Source organism: Chironomus tepperi, unplaced genomic scaffold, assembly GCF_022539635.2.
Source record: "Chironomus tepperi strain 1889 unplaced genomic scaffold, CSIRO-AGI_Ctep_v1 contig_445, whole genome shotgun sequence".
Classification (NCBI taxonomy): Eukaryota; Metazoa; Arthropoda; class Insecta; order Diptera; family Chironomidae; genus Chironomus; species Chironomus tepperi.
In genome coordinates this window covers 7,694,650-7,717,993 of record NW_027226567.1, presented here as the reverse complement: position 1 = coordinate 7,717,993, position 23,344 = coordinate 7,694,650, and the positions used below count along the sequence as shown (strand labels likewise).

The 23,344-nt window shown below is 29.3% G+C and overlaps 1 protein-coding gene across 7 annotated transcripts in view; it reads left to right on the top strand.

Annotated features, from left to right (window-relative positions):
- The window catches only part of Ih (hyperpolarization activated cyclic nucleotide gated potassium channel Ih), a 100,900-nt gene that overhangs the window by 64,985 nt on the left and 12,571 nt on the right, over nucleotides 1-23,344 (top strand). For 4 of the 7 annotated variants that reach the window (XM_070650581.1, XM_070650580.1, XM_070650582.1 and 1 more), the window contains 3 exons: nucleotides 3,904-3,996; nucleotides 21,076-21,225; nucleotides 23,260-23,336. In XM_070650581.1, the coding sequence (XP_070506682.1) occupies nucleotides 3,904-3,996; nucleotides 21,076-21,225; nucleotides 23,260-23,336 (320 nt within the window). The remainder of the gene's footprint in view (nucleotides 1-3,903; nucleotides 3,997-21,075; nucleotides 21,226-23,259; nucleotides 23,337-23,344) is intronic. The other 3 variants (XM_070650584.1, XM_070650583.1, XM_070650586.1) reach the window with 1 other exon arrangement.

Genomic DNA, 23,344 nt, shown 5'->3' with positions numbered 1-23,344 from the left:
AAAACTTTTCCACATAAAAAATATCTCAAAGAGTCAAAAATTAAAAGCTTTTCGCGTTAAAAGCTCTGACAATTAATTTTTCATTTTAAAATTTTTTTCTTGTCATTGTCACAAGACAAATGAAAGTAAAGTGCAAATAAGAAGAATTTCTTTTGTTTCATCAATGAATAATGGATATAATGATGAAGACTGAAAAGACACCTTGATCATCAGGAAGCATTTGTGAATGAGACGTAAAGTTGAATTGAGAAATGGTTACATTTGAGAAATGTGCATTTGAATTTTATGGTTTTTGATGAGATTTTTGGGTTTTATTGTGAATTGTTTTAGGGATATGTTAAGGTAATCGTAGACTGCTGTGCTATCTGATAGAGTAAGGCAGGTGAAGTGACACATTTGGTAATTTTAAGACAGAAAACATTTATCAAAATTTCAAGATGTTCTTATTGTTAGAAAAATAATTCAATGAATCAGATTGAAGCTAGAAAAAAAGTCAGTTGAGCCAGCTGCTCTAGCTGATCCAGCCGGTCTGAATGTTCATGGATGTCCAATTCCTTCTATTAATTCTTCTCAACCAATCTCATCTGGAGTTAGGCAATTTTCACAATAACCACACCAAATTCATAATTTAAACATTTCCACTATATACATTAATTTTCTGTTGAATTATTTCTCTCCTTTCTGTATTTTGTTCCAAACTTGGAACAATTTAGGCCAATGTTTTTCATCTCTTTTTGAGGATTTTATTAAATTTTTATGTCTTCTTCATCTTGCCACCTTTTTTTCTTTCTTCTTTATTTATATTTTCTTCACGAGAAAATTAAAATAAGACAACAAGAAATAAATTTTATAAAATAAATTAATTGAAGAATATTTTTTTTTTGTTTGAGAGACACAGTATAAATCTGCCCGAGAAGCATGAATTTGTGGAATTAAAACTGGGTTTAATTAACATTTTGATAAATTAAATTTTAAATCAGATGGATTTTTATGATTTTCTTCCTGAAATTTTCCAAAGAATTTCATATGCTACCCGGGATTTTTTAAGTCATTTGTTATTAATATCAAGCTACATGTTTGCATTATACATGTATGAGTGCAATACCTCAGTTTATCTTTTAGATGAAGGAAAGAAAATATTTAAAAAACAGAAAATTATGAGATACAGGATAATAATGTACATTACGTATTAATATTGTTCATAAAATTTATTTATACATTTTTTTTGTACTCACAATACTTATCATCGTTTAGACCTAAAATAAAACCGCAATAACTTTTTTTTTGTTTTTAAATCATTTTAAGTAATTTCGACTAGAATTTTATGCAGGAAAAAGAAACTCATAAATTTTTGTACTTTACATTCCATCTACATTTTCTCTCGTTTTTTATGTTCTGGTATCGATTTTGCAATCATTATATGATCATTATAATTTATCTTCGGCAGAGTTGTTTGTTCGGTGCTCAAGGGTGAGAATATCGATAAATAAATTGCTAAATTTGTTCAAAATCAAGGTTAATTTTCAATAATTATCCAACAACTCTCGTGGAAACCATACGGCGTAAAAATGTCCGAAAATCCGGTCTCTGGTCAACTTGACTCTGAATCTAGATCACATCCGATGAAATCCAACCTCAGATCAGAGTCCAGTCAGCCTGAAGCCGAATTTTCAGCCATTTTAACGCCCTCTGTTTTCCGGGTCTTCATGATCTACAAATTAATATAAAAAGACTTTTGCATATACATCCTATTTCTATTGTGTGATCCACACAATCACCCATCAAATGATAAAATATTCACAAAATTAACAAAAAAAATCTTCATCATCAAAATGGAGTGAAAAATTCTTTCATTTTCTGAGTTTCAACTTTTCCTCGTCGTCATAAATCTTTGATCCTTGGAAGCTTTTGTGCACGACAAAGTCATGTGAATTTCATGAACGATGCCATTTGTCACAGACTTTTTTTTGCACTAAACTGCCATTTTGGGATTTCAAAAAAAAAAATCTTAGACAGTTTATTAAGAAAACATGACTAGTCACAAAAATGTAATGAACTGATGTATTTTTCATGAAAATTGATGCTTTATTGTGGAGACACAATGGATTGTAAATTTTGTATCGACTCATGATTGACTTAAAATTAATGATTTTTGATGGTTGAGAGATATTGTTGTCCCGATCGGTATAAGTTATTCATGGGAGTCAAGTGGGTGCTATGTGACGTTGAAGTGTCGAATCTCCATTAAAATAGTCAACTTAAAATCACATTTCTTAGTGGCCAGGCTCAAATTATATTCAATTTTTCATCAAAAAAGAGCAAAATTCTTAAAAAGAAATTCTCAAAAACATTGAAAGAAATTCAAAGAAAGATAAAAAGCTTACCATAAATCCCTATGTAATACAGTTCCATTTGAATGTTCACCTCAAAAAGTCATTTTAACCTTCAACCATGCAGAAAAACTGCATCAATGCACCACCAGAAAAAGTTGAAACTACAAAAAAGAAAGAAAACTTTTCTTTCCATTTCCTTTCGTGAATTTATTTTTTCAAAAAAAAAAAAAAAACTATTGAATTCGAGTAGCGCGATATAAAATTTATAATACTCAAGAGCACATGCAAATTGTCTATATTGAAAAAAAATCTCATTCCTATTATCATGCTATCATATATTTATCTACTTACAACTTAAAATACCAATGGGAAATAAGATATAAAATAATTCAGCATTTTTTATCTATAAGGAAATATAATGTTACACCACATAGATTTCAAAAAAGTTATGGAAGTAATACATTTTTTTTTATTATTCATCATTATTATTGTTATTATCATTTCATTCTGCTGAAACATTTTTGCGCTCAATAGTGTAATAAATCAAAGAGGAAGAAATAACAGAAACTTTTACTTTACTGCTTTTTTTCTACTACAAAAATTGAACAAGGGATGGATAATTTGAGTGATTTGATGTGGAATTTGAGTGATTGAAGAATTTAAGGATGTATTGACAATGAACAAGTAGTCAAGCGAATTTAGGAGCTTTATGATGACTTCAAGTGAATCTGTGTATCGATAGAGTAGTAATGGGACACTCTTGTTACGATATTCTCCAGTGCCTTAAGTTATTCTACGGCACATCAATTCTAAAATTATAATTAGAAACTTCTTACGACACAATTTTGACGCAATACACAATATACCCATTATTACTACTTAAAAGTACAAGATGGCTAATCGACCCAAAGTCCGGTACTAAACCGTCGTGACTGTAACTTGATGCCTGTTGCACCAAACTATCATGACCTTAACTTGGTGCCTGGTGCACCAAACCGTCGTGACCTTAACTTGATGCCTAGTGCACCAAACCATCGTGCATCGATCCGCAACCATTACAGAATCACGTCTGGTACGACTTGGAACCGGATTTTTGATCGATTACCCGATTTGTGCTATTCAGGATTATAAAGTCATGAAGAATGCTTCCATCACTCTTATCAGATAAACTATTATCATTATCTAAAGCACATCAATAAATTCCAAATCAGAGTTCAAAACTAATCCTCAGTAAATTCCTAAAATCACTGTCAATTTCAATCGAAATTAATCAATTGACATCCCTTGACAACAACAACATCTATTACAAATAAAAATACTCAATATTATTTAAAAATAATAATGTAAAGAAAAAGAAAGCAAAAAAAATTGATTTTCAAACAGCACAACAACAAGAAAAAAATCAACGAAAAAAAAATATGAAATTCAAGTATCAAAAAAAAAAAAAAAATATGATTAAAAATTTTCCACTTGTCATGTCTGATGATACATCTCGTATATCTCTCTAACTTGAATTTAATATATCTCCCTTCCTATGTTATATCATTGCTGTTAATATCTCGACGACTAGATTCTACAAAATCTACAGAAAAAACATACAGACAGAAGAGGGAAGCCCGGCGATAAACAAGCGAGCTTTTCAAAAAGCAGTCTTATTTTTAAGGTAATTTTGATTTTAGCTTTTTTGAAACCAAAACCACAAAAAATCATTAAAAACTCGTTCTCAGAGCCTGCCCGCTTTTATATTACAAAACAAAAATATATATGATCAAATTAATTAATTGCATTACATAATTTTTATATAAATATCTATACTCATAAGTATGTTACCATAATTTGCCATAATTTTTATGATTACTCAAAAAAAAGACAAATTTTTATACATTTTTATAAAAAAAAATCAGAATTAAATTTTAAAACAAATTTTTGTATTCATTATTTTTGGTCATGTCATGATGTGTAATATCAATAACATATTTACTTATTATCATAGTTGCGATATGAATAATGTATCAGACATCAATCAAATATCAGAATTTTTAAATATATTCTCGTAGTTCATTTTTTTTGCTCGCTAAGTCGAATAAAAATACAAACAATTCAATTAAAACTCATAATTATCGTTTTGTAATACACAAGTGTAATATGTCCAATTTGCAAGTGATGTTTCTAATTCATTCTTATATGTCCTTCGATAATTTTTATATTTTTTGTTTTGTAATTTTTTTCAATTTTTTTAAAATGATAATTAAAATAATCATACTAATGCATATTGAGTAAGATAATAATTATTAATGAAGCATTAATTAATTTATATTTTTTTGTTGTTTTTTGTCCACTCATCTTTTAATTGATTTTTTTGTTTTGTAGCAAATTGAAAATATTTTTTCATTATTTAGTGATTTTTTTGTATTTTATTTATTTTGAAGACTTGTTCAAAAATGATAAGATATTTTGAATTTTTTTAAAGGTTTTTGTTAAAGTTCCTCAAAATATTGTTTTAAATTGAAGAAATTCCATGATTTGAAGAATTGAAATTTAAAAATTAACTCTATCGGCTGACTTCTGCAACATTGTCAAAGTAATAATCAAAGCCTTCTAAACATGACTACTCATTACTTTGCTGGCCGTACAGAACGATTGTGTTCCATGAACTCCTTCAAATGGCGTCTGAAGCTTTCTCTATAATTGGCTTCCGTTTGCCAATTTCAAGTTCCAAGTACAATACCGTTTCTATCCATAGCTTCCTTCCAAGTGTTCATTGGTTGTCCAAGCGACAAACAAGACTAAGTGCATTCACATAAGTTTAGGTTTAGTCCAAAATGAATGAATATTCTTGAATTTTACAAACACAATTCAATTACACTTTTATTTCAAAATCTATTTTTCCATTCACAATGCTTAGCACTTCTTATACTTAATGACAAACTTCAAAATTTCCCCAAATCTGATTCAATCAAATTTTTCCAAGTACTCTGGTGACAAGGTCATGCCGAAAAGTGTCCTCTCATATTTCTCATTCAAATGATTCAATCTTAAACAACCCTCCAAGATTCCAATCTTAAAGGCACTCAACAACCTTAAAAAAATATTGAATAAGAAAAAAAATCTTCATAGCAAAAGATTTTTCCGAAGAAAATTTCCTCTCAAGACTAAAAGATGAAAAATTTTAGGCAAAAAAAATATTCTCATAAAGATCAAAAACAGCTTTATAAAAAAGTAACGAGATGGAAGATTTCAAGAGCAATTGAAAAATGTTTGAATATATATATAAAAGATGAGAAGCTGTCAAAGGCTAAGAAAAACAGCAAAGTGATGAAAAACACTTTTTGCAGTCTGAGGATGAAAAGATTTTGAATTAAATTGACAACTTAAAGGTTATTAAAAATTCGTGAGATGTTTGGGTTAAGAATTAAATTGAATATTATAGTGGAAAAAGCTTTAAACACTTAAAATCCTCTAAATCCTTTAGAGATTAAAGTTTGAAAATTTTCATTAAGGTTAAAAAAAGTTAGTTAGCTGCCACCTTGTGCTGCTTCATTAATATTTAATTATATTGAACTCACAAAATCTCTTCTTATTCAATAATTTTCAATAAAATCAATTCAATGTCTATCCAATAAACCCCAATCTCACCTCAAATTACCTTTTTATTCAATGAAAAAAAAGGAAAAAAAAAATAATCAGAAAGTCGAAAGGATTCACAAGAAAGTCAAAGAGTAGATTTTAAGGGATTTTCTATGCATATTAAAGCAACAAAGAAGAATCGAGTGCAAAAAAGTTCTTGAATCTATGAACAGAACTGATTTTTAAATCCACAGAAATCTTCAATTTTCATTTAAAGCTTAACGTGCAGATCTGAATGTTTTTTCATGCATATGGGATTGTTTTGGATGTTAGGAATAGATAAGTAGAGATGAGGAGTGTTAAGGCTTTTGATGCGGCACGGACTTGAATAGCACAAGTTGGTTAATCGACACAAAATCAGATATCAACTTGACGTGCTCTGGTCGTGAGCCGAATTAAAATCGAATCCGGCATCAAGTCAGAGTTACAATAGCCTAGGGTTTAATTTTTGATTGATTAACAGATTTGTGCTATTTGGTGTCAAGGAGCAAAGGTTGTATTAAGGTTTAAAAGTCTAAAGTTTAAGAAACTTCTCTTGAAATGTGTTCAGACTGCTGTTCTTTCGGCCCAGACACCAATACATCTTAGTTCTTCTCTAATACACTTCTAAAAAATCTCAATCGTTACGCAACACCCAGAATCATCCCCTTCTATATTTTATATATTTATTTATTATGATCGTGTATGTGATTCTTTTCATTCAACAACTGTCATATCAAACAAGTCTTCAGAGGACAAAGATACAAAATATTTCTAAATTCAAGATGAATGAATGAAGCAAAAGAAAATCGATGCAAAATCATGTCACAAAAAGTTTCAATGTGATAATGGAACAGAATTGAATTGCTTTTGGTGGTGACATAGATAACTGTGTCATGGAAACAGAGAGATCAAGAAAATTTAAACAAAAATTAATGCTTAGTGTAAAATACTAACAGAGGATTTTCTTTTTATGGCTTAAACTTTTGCCTTGAACTATGTCAGAGTTAGGAATTGCTGTGGTAAATATTGAAATGGAAATGATTTGATTTATTTCTGACAGTTTTTGGCTAGCTTTTCTAGATTTATCATCTACAAGTGTTATTTCACATCCAAATGCTGTTATTTTGAGTGATGTTTAATATTATTGAAAAATTGATCACTTAAAGCTATTGCTGGCTTGAATTTGATGATTATTGTTGAATTTTGTGGCCTTTTGAGGCATAAATAGATTTAAAATCTTAAAGATTTTTCTCATTTTTCTCAAATTTTCATTGGTAAGGTTGTCAATTCCTAAATTTACTTGTTTGGATTCTGGAAATTATAATTCTAGGATTTACAACCTTAATTACAGCAGTTAAGGATCAGATTTAATTTTAACTCTCATTTCGCCACAATAACGTCAATTCAACTATCCCAACTCTGACGCCGAACCATAAAGAAAGGCGTTTTGCTCGTGACTTTGCATTCTTTTTTTTCTGCATTTTCATTTGCTACAAAAATCATAAAAAAAAAAACTTTTCTCATCATGTTTTGTGTTCATTTTTAAAGTTTTTATGTTTTTATGAGCTTAATTTTTGGCAGTCGAAAAAAAATTCAGTTTTTTGTTAAATAAAAAAAGGGCGATAAAATGAATGCATTTTTTTAAACTATTGGAACAGCCTTTTTAACTATTTTGTTTTTTTGGTTTCTGCTTCTAATTTGTGTGTTTTTTTGGTTATTGAAGTTTTTAATTATTAGGCTGAAAGTTAAGAATTAAGAAATGAATTTTGACATTTTATTTGAAAGTTTTTTTTTATTGTAATTTTTTGTAAATTTCATTAACTTGATAAGTAAGGATCTTGAAGATTTAAAATTACAAATTTTGATACAGAGTTGATTTGAGGCTTAGTTAAGAACAGAGCTCGAAGTCGACTAGTATTTTAAATGGAGTTAAGTCGAATTGGGAAAAATCCGAGTCGACATCGAGTTTTGGCTATGAACATTGAGAAAATCTGTGCTGACCTTCAAAAATGCTCAAATTGTTTGATCACTATGGAAAAATATTCAGAATTTTCAAACAAAAATTCAAACTAAATATCTACGCTCATGAACTTTTTGTCAAGTTTAATCTTTTACTCCATTTCTTCTTTGAAATAAACAACACAGTCTCATTAATGCTCACCTCTCAAAGCCTTGTTGTCTTTGTTAATAATTTTCCATTTCATCATTTTCAAGCAATCAGATTTTCTAGAAAAATTTGCAAAGGAATAAAACTTTTCCTGTTTATTTTCATGCCTAAGGAAAGCAACTCTGCTATCAAAACTTTTGAAGAAAAATTTTCTATGTTTGTACATCATAAACATTATGATAATGGATTTTCGAGTAGACATGGAAAGAGTTCAATCGTGGAAAAATGTAGTCAGAGACATAAACACGAACAATTCTCAAAAAAAGAGCTATGCTCCTTTAAGCTAAGCTTATTCTCTGAAAAAGCTCACGTGTAAAGTTCTAAAAATACACATAATTCTTTATGTAAATTGGAAGTAAATATTGATTAATGCATAATCTATGAATAAACGATAATCGAACTCTAATGAATAATTGATTGTCTATTAATCGATAATGATTACCGTTTCGGATATAATGAATGGTTGTTTAACTTTTTTAAAGGGTGAATAATTCCATTTTTTGGCAAATTGTTCAATTGTTGCTGTAATTTAAGTACTAACAGAACCGAAAGGATCAATTGACCTATAGATTGGTTCACAATGACACTGAAAATCAACAATAATTTCCCACTCCCCCAATTTCACCACCAATTAAACCTTTTCATCTAGTCCAATTGATTATGCAACAGTAAATAAATTTTTAATGGTCATGTACAAAATACATACACGAGTTCCGACAAAAGTCAATAAAAAATTGTGAGCGATAAACCATTACGATAACAACGTCATAAATAAAAGTCATATAAGAGGGACTGGGAAAACTGTTATTACTTTATTGCTTCCTAAATCAAGCCAAAACTTGATGACGGTACCATTGAAAATTTTTCTTCAAAAAATAAATACTTTTAGGTTTAACAATGCGTGACATAAGGCCTTGTGCAGTTCACAATTGATTGGGGGTCATAAATGAGTTTATTAAGATTTTTTTTGGTTTATGATTTTGATTTTGAGATTAATTTGGAATTTGGGGGTTTAAATTTGATTGTTTTAAAGAGAACTTAATGGAAATTTATTGAGGAATTTGCTGGAAATTGTGAGAAAACTTGATGCTAAAATGTAGGATTTTCGGAGGACTTCTTGATTTTGACATGAAAAATCGGGATTTATGATTTGGAATTTCAGACAATTTTTGAGATTTTTGTTTGAAAAAAATCCAAAAGCACCACAATAATTTAATAAATTGCAATATTTTTAGATACCAGCATCAAAATGATCCCCATAAATTCTGAACTGCACAACTCTCCAAAAAAAAAAATTAAATTTACAAAATTTATACTTTAAAATTTTACAATTTACATTATTCTGTTGAAAAACCAAAAAATTATGAACCATAAACATCATCTTAATTATGAATTATTAATTGAGCAATTTTAGTGAGCTTAATATAAATACACATAGGTTAACATACATTAATAACTCTTTATTTATTCATAACGTATTAATGAATAATTAATAAAGTATTCACATAACCTTGATCCTTAAATATTCATGATATTATGACACATTTTGATTATTTTTTGGTTGAAATAAAAATTGTTATTTTACTAAAATTTTGGATATTTTTGGATCATGAAATAGACAACAAATTACATAAAATAAAAGATAAACTATGGTTACCGCAAAATCAAGAATTAAGGTTTTATGCATTAAGCTTTTAGATCGGAATGAGAATTTAAACATTGAAATAAAATTATCTTCCATTTTTCTTCTCGAGAAAAAAAAACTTTCTGTTTAAATCTCTTCTTATTTCTTTTTTTTATTCTTTTGTTCCTTTTTTCAACTTTTTTCTTTCATGCATCAAAAAATCAAAATTGAAATTTTTTCTTATATTTTTCTTAGCAATTTATTTTTGCTACTGCACTTGAAAGTAAAATATGGAGCGCTTTTGTTACATTTTTATTGCACATATCGCTATTTTTAAAGCATCATTCAATGAAAATTTCTCAAACTGCTTTAACTCATGCGAGTGGAGTGTTGAAGGGAGTGAATTTACTGGTTGAAATGTGAATTTATTTTAATCAAGGCGTGGAAACTCCTTGAGATTCTAAAAATCCTAGAACTGTTTGACGTGATTTTTGAAGTCTCTTTGAATACCTTCAGTTTATGATTAACTTAGGGATATTGAAAAAGATTCTAAAAAACATGTCATTAAAGTTCATGCCGAATTTCAATAATTACGACAAATTTTTGAGATCGAGGCAATCTCAAGATAATCTTGATTTCAATCCTGTCTTGAGATAATTCAACTTTAGTTAGGTCGATAATGAGCTATAGTTCCAATAATTTCTCACTAACTTTTTCAGTCGAAAGGGCAATTTAAAGAGTTCTTCCTACTTCAAATTGTTTTTAAAATGAATTGTAGAATTTTCTAAAATTCATTGCTGCTCTTGAAACTCCCTGCTGCTCTTGAAAAAAAAACCTTCTTTTTTTAAAAATAGCTCAAAATTCTTTCAAAGGTCTCTAGCAAAAATGTCACAATATCCAGTTGCCCACTTGGGTATGTACTTATCTGTTCATTTATCAAAAATCGTGTGTAAATAAAAAATCTCCAGAGAATCACAGTAATACAGATTATTAACGATCCATATATCTGAATACATTCATACTATATATAACATAATATAAATCTAATCTCGATCAGTTGATCCCATCCCTTCAAATTTCCGCCAACATCTTTAATTTGACATCCTTTTTTCATCCTCACAAAAAATTTTTTACATCCTCCCCACTTATTTTTATTGTAAATAATAAAAATAAATTTTTTTTCACATTAACTTCATTTTTATTTACAACTTTTTTAAGAAGGAAAATGTCTTGTATTATATTTTGTTATATTGTGTGCTGACTTGCCTCTCCGAAAAGAATTTCACAATGCAATATCGTGTGTAGATCCACGAGTGGAAAAAAAAAGTTTCTTCTATGTAAAATGAGTCTTGATAGAAAAATGCAAAAAATTAAAGAAAATTTTTAGTTATTTTATGGCACTTTGTGGCACGTCAAGAAAGGAGTCTCATATTTCTATATGAATAAAAATGCCTTTGTGACAATTCCTTTATGTTTGTTGTTGTTAGAGAATTTGATATCCATGAGAAAGATTTGACATTTGAATCTCTTTAAACATAAACATATCGTCATAAAATCTCATTTGAAAATTTGTATATAAAAATAAAGAGGAAGGAAACCATGAGTAGAATACATAATAACATAAGTTTATGTTTATGAAATTCTTCTTTTGTGCATGAATTTTAGTTTCATTTTATTCAAAAAAACTGAAAATGTATAAACTTCAAATGTGACTTTAATGAGAGTAGATGAATTTTGAGTATCTGCTTAGTTTACTCAATTCTAATAGTGATTTCAATACTATGTTTATATTAGGAAATGTTTTGATCTAGCTGCATAAATTCTTCATAATAATATCATCTTTCCAACTTCTAATTTTATTCATTTTTACTTACTTTTCTATCTTTGTCCTTTTATTCTCTTTATTCTTACAAGAAGCATCAATAAAATTTTCAGAATATCTTTAGAAAATAGATTAAATTGAAGTTCAAATTCGTGACGCTTAATTGATCTCAATTCAAGCTATAAATCTTGTATTTGATGTTCACGCAATCAGCACTTTTTTGATCACAAAAAGATGTATTCAGAGAATTTTCAAGCTTGTCAATTGCCTTTGATGTCTTCGTAGGATGCAAAAACTCTTGATATTATTGAAATTCGATTCAAATCTATGAAATTCAAATTTCACTTCTTAAAAACATAAAAATTAATTTTGATAATTCTCATCATTTAACAGAATTTGACTAGTTTTATCATTTTTCTAAAATGAATATTCCAAACAATTCCAAAACAAGCTTCAAATTTCTAAAAAATCAAACAAACAAAATTTTTATTTCACATCAATTGAGCAAATGGTATTTACCAGAGTAATTGTAAAGGTGAATTACTCACTTAAAGAATCTCAAGTGCTTTTCTTAACAAATACATAAAATGCTTTTTTCCCATTTCTGCTCTTAGAGGTAAACAATCCAAATCCCGAGTAACATCCTGCGGTAATATTATTGTTGACTCTTGAAAGTGTACTTTGGTGTACTCAATAAAATAAAAAGAATGTGTTTTAGTATTATTGGAACATTGGCTGACATAAAGAGATGAGATTTGAAGCTTTTGAATAGGATTGAAGATCTAGAAACTTGAAGCTTATTGATTCTGTGAAAATAAGTAGGTAGCGCAATCCTTTTGAATTTTTGAATTGACTTTGAGTTTCTTATATTTAATAAGCAAGCTCCGGTGGTTCCTGTGAGGGCAGCTTCACGTTTTACTGTTAATAAGATAACGGAATAGTTCCTAAGTTATTTCAATGTCCGGTTCTGGTTAGCTGTAAGCTTAAAGAACATCAACTAACTCAAATCTACTTTAAATCTGCTTTTGTTCAATCAAGGAACAATTCCAATTAAAAAAAATGTCAATTTCCATAATTTTCTCCTTCAACAACAGGTATTTCATGTCCATAGCTACTGTATCCCTTTATTTCCTCCAAAAATATCAACAACTTTTGCTCAACATAGCCATAATAAGTTTCACACCTACTTAAATCAGGATACGTCGCTCGGGTGCTTAGCAGGATAAAATATGAAAACAAAAGAAAAAGTTAATTCAATCTGAAACCGATTAGGTCAATTATGTTATTTTCTTCTCCATTCCAGTGCATGGATGGGGTCCGTTTTGTATAGAAAAACATTCATACGGAGACTTTCAGGCGTGCCACACAAAAACAGTGTTTACCCTTTTTGAATCCGCATATTTAAAAACCAACAAAATGTCTTTAAAATGTATAAACTTTTTTTTTTGTAAAATAAAATTCAAGCTTTTTATGCTGCTGCAAAAAAAGGGGAAATTTTTTGTGAATAATGAAATTTTCACTTGAATCCTGCTCGTTTTGTAAAAATAAAATATATTTAATAATTTATGACTTGCATCATAGCACATACGTACAAAAAATACACACAAATTCTATATGGTGTGCGCCTCATTTTTTGCCTAATCATTAAACAAACATATTGCAGTAAAAATCGATTTTTTTTACTCACTACGTACTTAGCTTATTTTTTTACGATAAAGCACACGCACACACACTCACAGGAAAATAAAAATATATATTTTTTTGCTGTGCTTTTTATCATAAAGGAAATCGCTTTTCTCTCCTCTATGGCTGATTTTCAATTCAACACTTGAATGCTTGAGTAGGAGAAGAAAAAAAAACTAATCGTATACTTTATCGATCTCAATAGCCGAAAATTCATTCAAAAGTTTTTATTGTTCCTCTTCTTTGTTACTTTGCTTTGTGCCTCTTTTATGAACATGTACATGTAGTTCGGGGTTCATTAATTTATTATGTGATAGTTAATCAGGATATACTGTGAATTGAAAACAGTTTTTGGATGTTGATGAAAATCTGCATGTTGGTTGAATAACTTATCAAACAGAGCTTTTTAAAAAGTTGATTTGGTGCTGTACTGTTGATTAAATGTAAATGTTGCTGATTGGTAGTTTACATAGTGCATCAGATGGCTGTTCTGTGAAGTTTTTTAGAATGATTTGTATCAGTTATTGAATATAAGGATGTATATTGAATATTCTTTAACTAACTGTCCCTATAGTCATTCCGGTGGTATATTTTGGACTTCTATTTTGATATTCAAACTCTCCAAAGTCTGTGTTATGATCAGAGTTGGCAGGATATTAGGAATTTGGACTTTTATAGTCAAAAATACACATTTACTGGAGTGCGAATATCATGGAGACTGTTTTTTTGGGAATGACACCTCTACTGCAGTCTAGATTCGCCAAAAATGTGGTTCAAGGAGTCCAAAATCCACTGAAAGTGGATTCGCAATGGAATCCTGCCAACTCAAGTCATAACGCTATTTTAGTTCAAACAAAATTCAATATCTTAATTTTCAAAAGGGATCTAAACAAGTTCAATGTCAAATATGTTTTGTATTTATGCCATTTTCAAAAGAAATAATAAACATTTTAGTTTTATTTACAGTTTTTGAAACTACCTAAACATCTTCCAACACTAAAATTTGTAACAAATAATAATATTAGTAATTAGGTACTATGTTTACATTCCCATCTGCTGAAGGGCATCTAAATTTAAGTAGCAACAGACAGTTTTAGGTATAAACACAGACGATAGTTAGAAAAATGTTACAGATGTCCACTGACATCTGTTATTTGTTCTAGTAATGCCCATGTAATAGTAAAAATTAAATCCAAAGTCGTGTGCTTCTTGAAAATAACATAGAGTAAATTCAGGGGCAGATACTCAAAAGTAATGTGCTGTACTTACTGTACTTTTACATGATACAGTTCATTGAGTACTTACTTCGTTGACCCAACAGATCAATTGTGCTTCATGACTTCTCATTTCGATTTTATCACATACAATGAGTACCAGACCTTCAAGTCAACTTTAAATGTGTATGAAAAAGTCGATTCATTCGACTCGAAATCCGAGTTGGCTTCCAGCTTTGGTGAGTGCAGTACTGGACTTAAGGTGTGTCAGACCCTTGAAATTGGACTAACTTTGGATTTACAGCAATTTCTCCAAACTTTTGTTTACCAAATACTATTGTAAGAGGCATAAAGCTAATAATAGCATTCAAAAGTAACAAAAGCTCCTCAAATCATAATAATCAAATCAATCTTTCATAACTTATGACCTAATAATAATAATAAAAGCTTGGGTCCTTAAGATTAAAAATTATGCTACCTTTCACATTTCACTCACACAATATAAAAAAAATATTTTTTATGAGCACAAAAAGCAATAAATTTATATAAAGGTAAAAACTTATTGTAGATATGAGAATGCTGTGCACATATATAGGAAATAATTTAAAGACACAAAGTCTACATAAAACATAAAATTGACAATAAGAAAGCAAAGATTAAAGAAGATATAAAATCATACAAAATTATGCGGTTTTACAAAAGAAAGATCAAAGATGATTAATATTAATATTTCATGATAAATAAAATGAGACAAAAGCCAAAAATAAAGAACGCAAAAAGTTAATTTAAAATTTATGCTGACTAAGAATGTAATTTTTTTAGTTTTTCAAATAGAACTATTTTTAGTCACAGAATCGATAATGTTATCTTGTTTTGCTATAAAAGCAACATAATTATGGTGGTGACGTGATGAATCTCGTGGGGGATTTAATTTGACTTTTAATATAATAAAATGTCGGATTTGATGAAGTCTTTTTAGCTGCTTGAAAAAGCATTAAATTGAGAATGTGTGGAGGATCCTTAATAGACAATAAAAGGATGTGTGGGAACATGTGAGGGATGAGAGATGCCACATTATTGTGTGGAACTGAGATTTAGTGATATGATATTCAATGTGTTTTTAGTGACTTATATGCTTAGGTATTGTTGATTCTGAGATTTTCAATTATTAAGTCAAATCAGAGCTCGAGTTTGGCTCAAGTCGACTTTTCCAAACAAAATTCAAGTCATCATCGAGCTCTCAGTCAAATATAGAATGTCAAATGACTTCCTATTCGTAGCCAAATCTGGCTAGATCAGTTTAAACTCGAATCTAAATTTTGAAATTTTCCATTTTCAAAGAAAAACTTCATAACGTGTCTAATGTGGCAATCTAAAGTGATGCATCAATTAAAGATTTCCAAAATTTTCAAATTATTAATTCAATATTTTCAATAAAATCACTTTAAAAGTCTATTAAATGATCCTCCTCATTCTAAATTCATCAAATCCAACATACACCCCCACCCGATTGTCGAATTCTATTGAAAAACTTCAATATTAATTTGAGTAAATTCCCTTTTCAACATAAAAAAATAAAGAAAATCGATGGCACAAGATGATGAACGACCAGTGCCAAAGCACATGAAGTATTTGAAACTTTTGAAGCATAAAAACATAAATTTTATGTAAAAGCTTCCCTTTAACACAGATGTTCACTTGTCTTTCTACATATCACATAAATGAATGGACTCTTTAATGCGAATAAAAGGGGAGCTTATTTCAAAAAAGGGACTATCACATAAAAAAAAGCTATCGCATATACATGTACAAAAAAAAAATGAAAATGATATGGGTATGATGATAATTTTCTTCTTTATTTCTCCGATCAAAATGACTTCACATCAATTTAGCAAAACTATGAAATGAGACGAGAGTTAGAGTGTCATTTAGTGAGTATATCCATGATGATTAAGACCGAAGAATTCAAGGATATGCCTTAAATCCCTTTTTTTCTATGTCGAATCCATTTCTAATACCTTTTGTCTCATTTAGTGAAGTCAGATGAGTCAAGGTGTGTGTAAGGTATAATTGATAGTTTGGGGTTGATGATTTTGAAGTTTTTTATGAGACAGTCAATCGTATCCATGTAAAGAGATCATTTAAGCAACAACTAAGAATATAGAATTCCCAAAAATCACCCAATAATGAAGAGCAGCTTCTCAATAATCTAAAGGACACACTTCAAATAGTCCAAGTGCCTTTCACTGTTTTCAAGCTCTTTTAATCAAGCCAAACTGCACCATAACACATGTACATCCCATATCCATTAAGTAACTACAAAAACACTATTTGTATTATTAATGCTCACGACATAAATGAATGAATGACTACAAATGGCTTAATTTTTTTTTTATTCTTCCGTCATAAAAATATTTCTCATTTCACATATTTCACATAGCTAACTATTAAAGTAGCATGTACAACAATCTACAACATATAAAAGTGGCACATTCATATAGAAAAATACAAATTACCCATCATCTTTTACTTCCTACTACCTTACCTGCCTAGTTTAGCTTTTACTTCTTCTTCCTTCCTTTTTATAATAATGATATATACACGTCTGTTGTTATTACTGCTGTTATTGTTAAGAGAGCATTTTCACTTAACATGTAATGTCATTAGCAGAAGAAGTAAGCATCTTGTAACAATTGGAAAAATATTTTAATTACTGTCAAGAATCGTCAGAAGTCAAAAAAAAAAAATAAGTAAATGGAAGTAACAGTAAATGAAAAAAATGTCGAGGAGAGCATTTCATACGTAATGACTTTTCTTTTTTGATTAATTGCCGATAAAGTGTGCGGAAAAATGTAAGTGCCTCTTTTGAGGAATGAACAAAAAAAAAAAAAAAAGAAACTGAAAACTCATATGAAGTATGTACGTAAAGGCAGAGATTGAAGATGTTCTCACGTTAATGTTTTGATGATTTCTATGAAGTTAGAACTGAATTAATGTGCTATGATGCAAGGGCGTATGAGCTGAAATACTTTTTTTATTTGCTTACGTCGCCGGGTCTTTAAGAGGCTTAGTTAGATTGAAATTTAAATTCATTTTGACGTCGTTCATCAAAAGAATTGGTTTAAGGATATTTGATGAATTTTTTGAGTAATTGGACGTCATAAATGACCAAATCCTTAAAAGTCTACATCTAGGTATAGAAAACTAACTAAAATCAACAATGATTAATTAGCAGCTAATCTAAACTTGCCGATTCATCCTAAAATATTTGTGTAATAGCTTCAACTTAGTGTTCTCAAAAATTTAATCTCAGCAATGTACAATTTGTGTATATACCTCTAAAAATATTACACAAACTTTATCCCCCAGAACGTGTTTTTCACAAAATATAATGTGCAAATTCTCCCCACAAAAACCCCCAAAACCCCCTCCAAAAAATTTTAATCATAACCGCAAACAAGTACAAGTAAAGCTTTACACCCATCATCGTTCACTTATTAAGAGCGTGTATGATACTAAATGAAAACGTAAACAGACCGTCGTGAACATGAAGTCAGTGGAAAAAAAAAATATTTTCGCTATGGGAAGCGGAACTGAATGAAATCACACGATATAATCCAGAAGGTGTAATTGTAAGCAATTAATAATATTTTTTTTTATATAAAGATCATGAAAGGTACAGTATGGTATTTCCTGTCCATAATCGACCTTAAAAAAAAATAGCAGCAAAAAATGAAAAATTATTGTGAACTTCGCACTACTTTTTATTCTGTTCCTTTATCTTTCTGTCCATCATGTCACAAAATGTTGATTGTTGTTCAATGGTGTCGTGATATATTTCATGTGATTTATAAATTTACAACACCATTGGGCATTAAGTTCCTTCTTTTTTTTTACTCCTTCCTATTTATATTTATTTTTCAACTTTATTTCATTTATCAGCATAAATAGTGCTATAAAATGTAATGATGATGATGATGATGACTTTGAAAAATTGACGAGAATTGAAAATACGTACAAATAATTGAGTCAAAAAATGAATGACGAAGACAGTTGGATATTTTAGTGCTATTTTTACAATTTTCTCCTAGTTTCGATGTTTATTGATCTTCTTTTATTGCTATTTTGGTGCTGTTGGGTGTTTTTGATACAATTTGAATTTACTTTGACTGTGTACTGGATTATAAAGGTCAAAGAATGGAAAAAGGTTGAACAGGTCAGCAAAGATTGATTTTTTGGACATAAATTTAGTCAAGAAGTCTTCCAACATTCTCCAAAAATCTACTCAGCATCACCAAAATCAGCAACTTTAAAGTCGATCGAAAAATCTTGAAACTTTAAAAATTTATTAACAAAAAAATTAAAACTTCTCAAAATAAAAAGTGAATTTCTTGAATAATTTTATAAAATACTGAAATTAAATTCAAGGTTATCCTTGCCTAAAATTTCTCCTCAACTGACTTATTCCTGATCTTTACTTTTCTTACTCTTTATTACTTTATTTCTGTCTAAATTCCTTCTTATTCTATTCTTAACTTTCGTTTGCTATATAAAAATTTCAATATTTTTTTTTCAAATCCTTAATTTTTGATTATATTTTAGTTAGAATTTTTTTTATAAACTTAGAAAATGAGCAAAATTAGGCGAGTTTGATTAGAGATTGCCTAGCAATTGGCTTTTAGTTATAAATGCTTTTTATTAAAAAAATATTGAAAATCTTCTGAAAATTGTTAAGTATTAAGAGTGTGATTTTCTCGCAATATCTCTAGGCTCTAGGCTCTAAAACTACTGCTCAAATCTTATATAGAATTTTTAACTCAAGTTGAGTGAATTTTATATAAAATTTGAGCCAAATCTGGTATAAACTTGGTGATTATTCAATGATTTTAATAACTTCGATTTCCGTTTCATGTAATTTGATTCTCACATCGATAAAATCTAGTTATTTCTAAATTGTCCATAAAGTTAAGTGCTTTAATTCCTCTGCTCACTGTTTTCGAGACATTGTAAGTAATTGCAGATATATTTAAACAGCCAATGCACCCTGCAATACTCTTAATTACACTTTATAGAATTGGCAACAATGATCCAAACCTTAATCCACAAAAATCTAGATCTAAAATTGATAATTACTCAAATATCTAGCCAAAATCCAACGGTGTGTTAATTAGAATTATAGCATACGTCACTTAATCTCTGAGATTCCTAGTATGTCAGCATCTTAGCCAATTTCACAACGATATTAAAATCATTGAAATAGTCACAAAAAAATGCATGTCCCATTTTCTATTTTCAACCTCACCTCTATGTCCATTCCATCTTATATTTCACTAATCCACAATATTTTTTTTACAATTGTATTTTTTGATTTTTTTGCAGTCGATGTTGGTGCTTTTGTTGTTGTTGTTGGGTTTGATAATGAATTGTTTTTGCAGAAAATAAAATAACTAAGCTTGTATGTTCTCAAAGCTCTCATTTCACTTTATGAGCTGCATTTATTTTTATTATAATTATTACATTTCGATTTCCATAATTATAAATTTTTTATTAATTTTTTTAAATTAAGATTGAAGATTTCATCTTTTTTGATATGTCTGAAGTACCTTAAGGTCTAGCGTACCTAAAGAATTTTTTTAAAATAAAATTAAATATTTAAATAAAATAATATTTCTACCACTTAACTTATTTTCCTTTATCACATCGTAATTTAGTAGACATTTTACTCAATTCCTTTATTTTATTCGTCATATGAAGTCTAAAGTTGGAGAATGTTGATGTGTATGGGTTTGGGATCGGGTCGGTTTCGTGCTCAGTTCATGAATTTGTTCATAAAATTGAGAATGCTAAATTATGTGGATTGAGCATACTCAATATTACGCTCATTTAGAAGGGAATACTCATTGTATCTAGGAAACATCCTTGGAACTACCCAATACTGGCTGATATTTGATAATTCATTAATGTTGCATTTTCTAGTTAATTATTTTCTATCAAAATATTCTTAGAAATGAAGAAAATTTCCATCAAAAATCATCATAATTAGGTGGCATCAAGGACAAATCCAAAAAGTGTCTCGAGTGGACAAAAAACTGTTACAACAAGTCATTAACTAGACATTGACTTGCTTGTTACTATTTTTAGCGTATTTTTGTCTACTCTGGATTCTTAGAGAAAATTTACAACCATTAATTTCAACAAATATAGACAAAAAATCTCATAATTTATCCATACTAACACTCTTCATTCCCCAACTTAAGACACAGACTTTTAAATGATCAACAATGTATCAACGACCATTCAGAAGTCTGACAAAAAAAATAAATATTTTAATATAAAAACTTTTAACCATTAAAAAAAATCCGTTAATTTTAAAATGAATTTTTTTTTCAATGTTCGTTTACATTACAATTTTTTCGTCCATTAAAAATTGCACTTTTTTATGATTTTCATGAAAAAAAAAAGAATGATTTTTATTACGAAAGAACTTAAAGTTGATATTCAATGTTTCTTTAAAGTCATAAAAAATTGTTTAAAAGTTTTGATAAAAAATAAAATAAAAAAATCTCAAATTTTTTCTTCTTTTTCTATGCTTTTCTCCCATTTTATGCAATATCCATTTATAGTTCCTTAACATGGCATCTGTCTTCATGCGAATATTCAATCTAATTTGCATGATGCTTTTGATTGGTCACTGGAGCGGTTGTCTACAATTCTTGGTACCGATGCTTCAAGGATTTCCATCTAACTCATGGGTGGCTATCAATGAGCTTCAGGTGAATTATTTAACATGTGACATATGTTCAAAAAAATAAATAATAATAAAAGATTAATTTAATAAAACTCCATGTGAGTGCCTCAACCGTCGTTGATGTTGTTGAGAATGTCTGTATGTGGGCTGGCTGAATGGAATGGTGAATTCATGAATGAACATGTGCATATGCGAGAATTATAATGAATGAATAAATTTCATGTGACATTATAATGCGTTGAATATGAAAATTAGAACTTATTCGTGCATGTTGTGTTATCCACTGTGAATACGCATCGCATGAATATGAAAGTTGGTTTTTTATAAGGTAGAAATGGATAAAGTTAATTGAGCTATGTTTTTGGTGAGATTCACAAGCACTTAATATGTGAATTGAAATTAAGCAGATTTGCTTGTATGCTAATGGGTCACCTGCTGACACAACTGCTTGTATATTTTCAGATCAGTAAACGAATTAATGGATAGGGAAATTATTTCTCTTTTAGTCAATTTTATTTTGAAGGCAGGCGCTGGAAGTTTTCTTATAAAATGATTGATTGAGTAATTATTACGGTAAATTTACCTGATTTGTCATTATTTTGCACTTTTGGCTTGCTCAGTCATTTTGATTGTGGCTATTTATGGAGAATTAATTGATGGATTTTCGTTAAAATTAGTATGAATTTTTGTTCCTTTTTGTCACAAAGGTCGAGATTTAATCGATGATTATTTAATTCTTACGACTTCATTTGTCCGGTGTGGCAGTTCCCGAATGGACAATTTGACACAATTTCTAATCAACAAATAGGCCCAGGGTCGATTAAATACAAATATTGTGGAACCTTCCGGAGAAAATTTCTGCAGTCGACTGTTGTCCTTGTTAGTAACTAGACATTATGTCAAGTTAATCACTCTGGGTTGGACAAACAAACTCCATTCCAGCTTTGAAGTCAGGGAAACCGTAAAAATATAAAATTGTATTCCTCTTTATCAATTCCGATAATTAAACTAAGCATAGAGTTCACACAATCAATTTATTCTCAAGTACTTAGTTCCTGTTCCTACTACATAAGCATATCTTGGAATTCAAATAAGTTCCAAAAGCAATAAAATTTTGGGTTCCATAATATAACAGTACAAATGACAGGAAATAATCGAAAAGGTACTGAGTTTTTCATGGCAAATGCTCATAAAAATATGGAACCATTTTTTTATGAAATTGATCAACTGTTTGCAATATAAAGTAGGTATGTGTTTTTGGGCTAGGAAGGAAAAATTCAGAGTTGGATGCACAGTCTCTAAAATAGGAAAATCCTGAGAAAACTAAGGATCAGTCAATCAACAAAAAACTAAAGAAGTACTCATCAATAAACACAAATAATTAGTAATTTAATAGGATTTGAACTCACAATTTAACAGAAGAATAATTCAGCTATGCTGTCTTCTGATTTGCCATCAACATACAAGAGATCTATACTTTACCACGACAGAATCATCTTCATATAGAACTGCATAGTCAGCTCAGATGTCACATTGTTTCAATTCCACAAATCCTTTCTCCAACTTACCCATATTTCCTATCATTATTCACGTAACACTCAACAGCTAGGACAACAATTTGGAATCTGCCCAAAAATAGAACTTCGTAGTCAACATGTACATATGCTTTCATTCAATATTCAACGTTTCATTAAACTAACTGAAATTCATAAAAAGGTGGAAATCTCCTTGTCAACCTTGACGATAAAAATCTTCAAAAAAATTTCACAATTGTGTCTCCAGCGTAAGTTTGGTATGCGTGTGAATGTTTTGTATGCATTAATATCCCAAAAGTATGACTGAAAAACGATCGAAAATGAGTAGTCGTGTACTAGTGTGCTTAGTTGTGCTTTTTTTTTGGCAATATTTTCGAGGCATAAATAAATCATAAATCCTGAATAATAAACAGTTGGTTGCTCGACAGTTATTTCAGCATAAACACAAAAAAAAATAAACTTCATTTCAACTTAATACATTTTTTCCGTTTTGTGTATATTTGTGAATGCTATATGAACAACAGGAAGCATATTGGTTGGAACAATACTCTTGGGCACTCTTTAAGGCCATGTCACATATGCTGTGCATTGGTTATGGAAGGTGCGGTA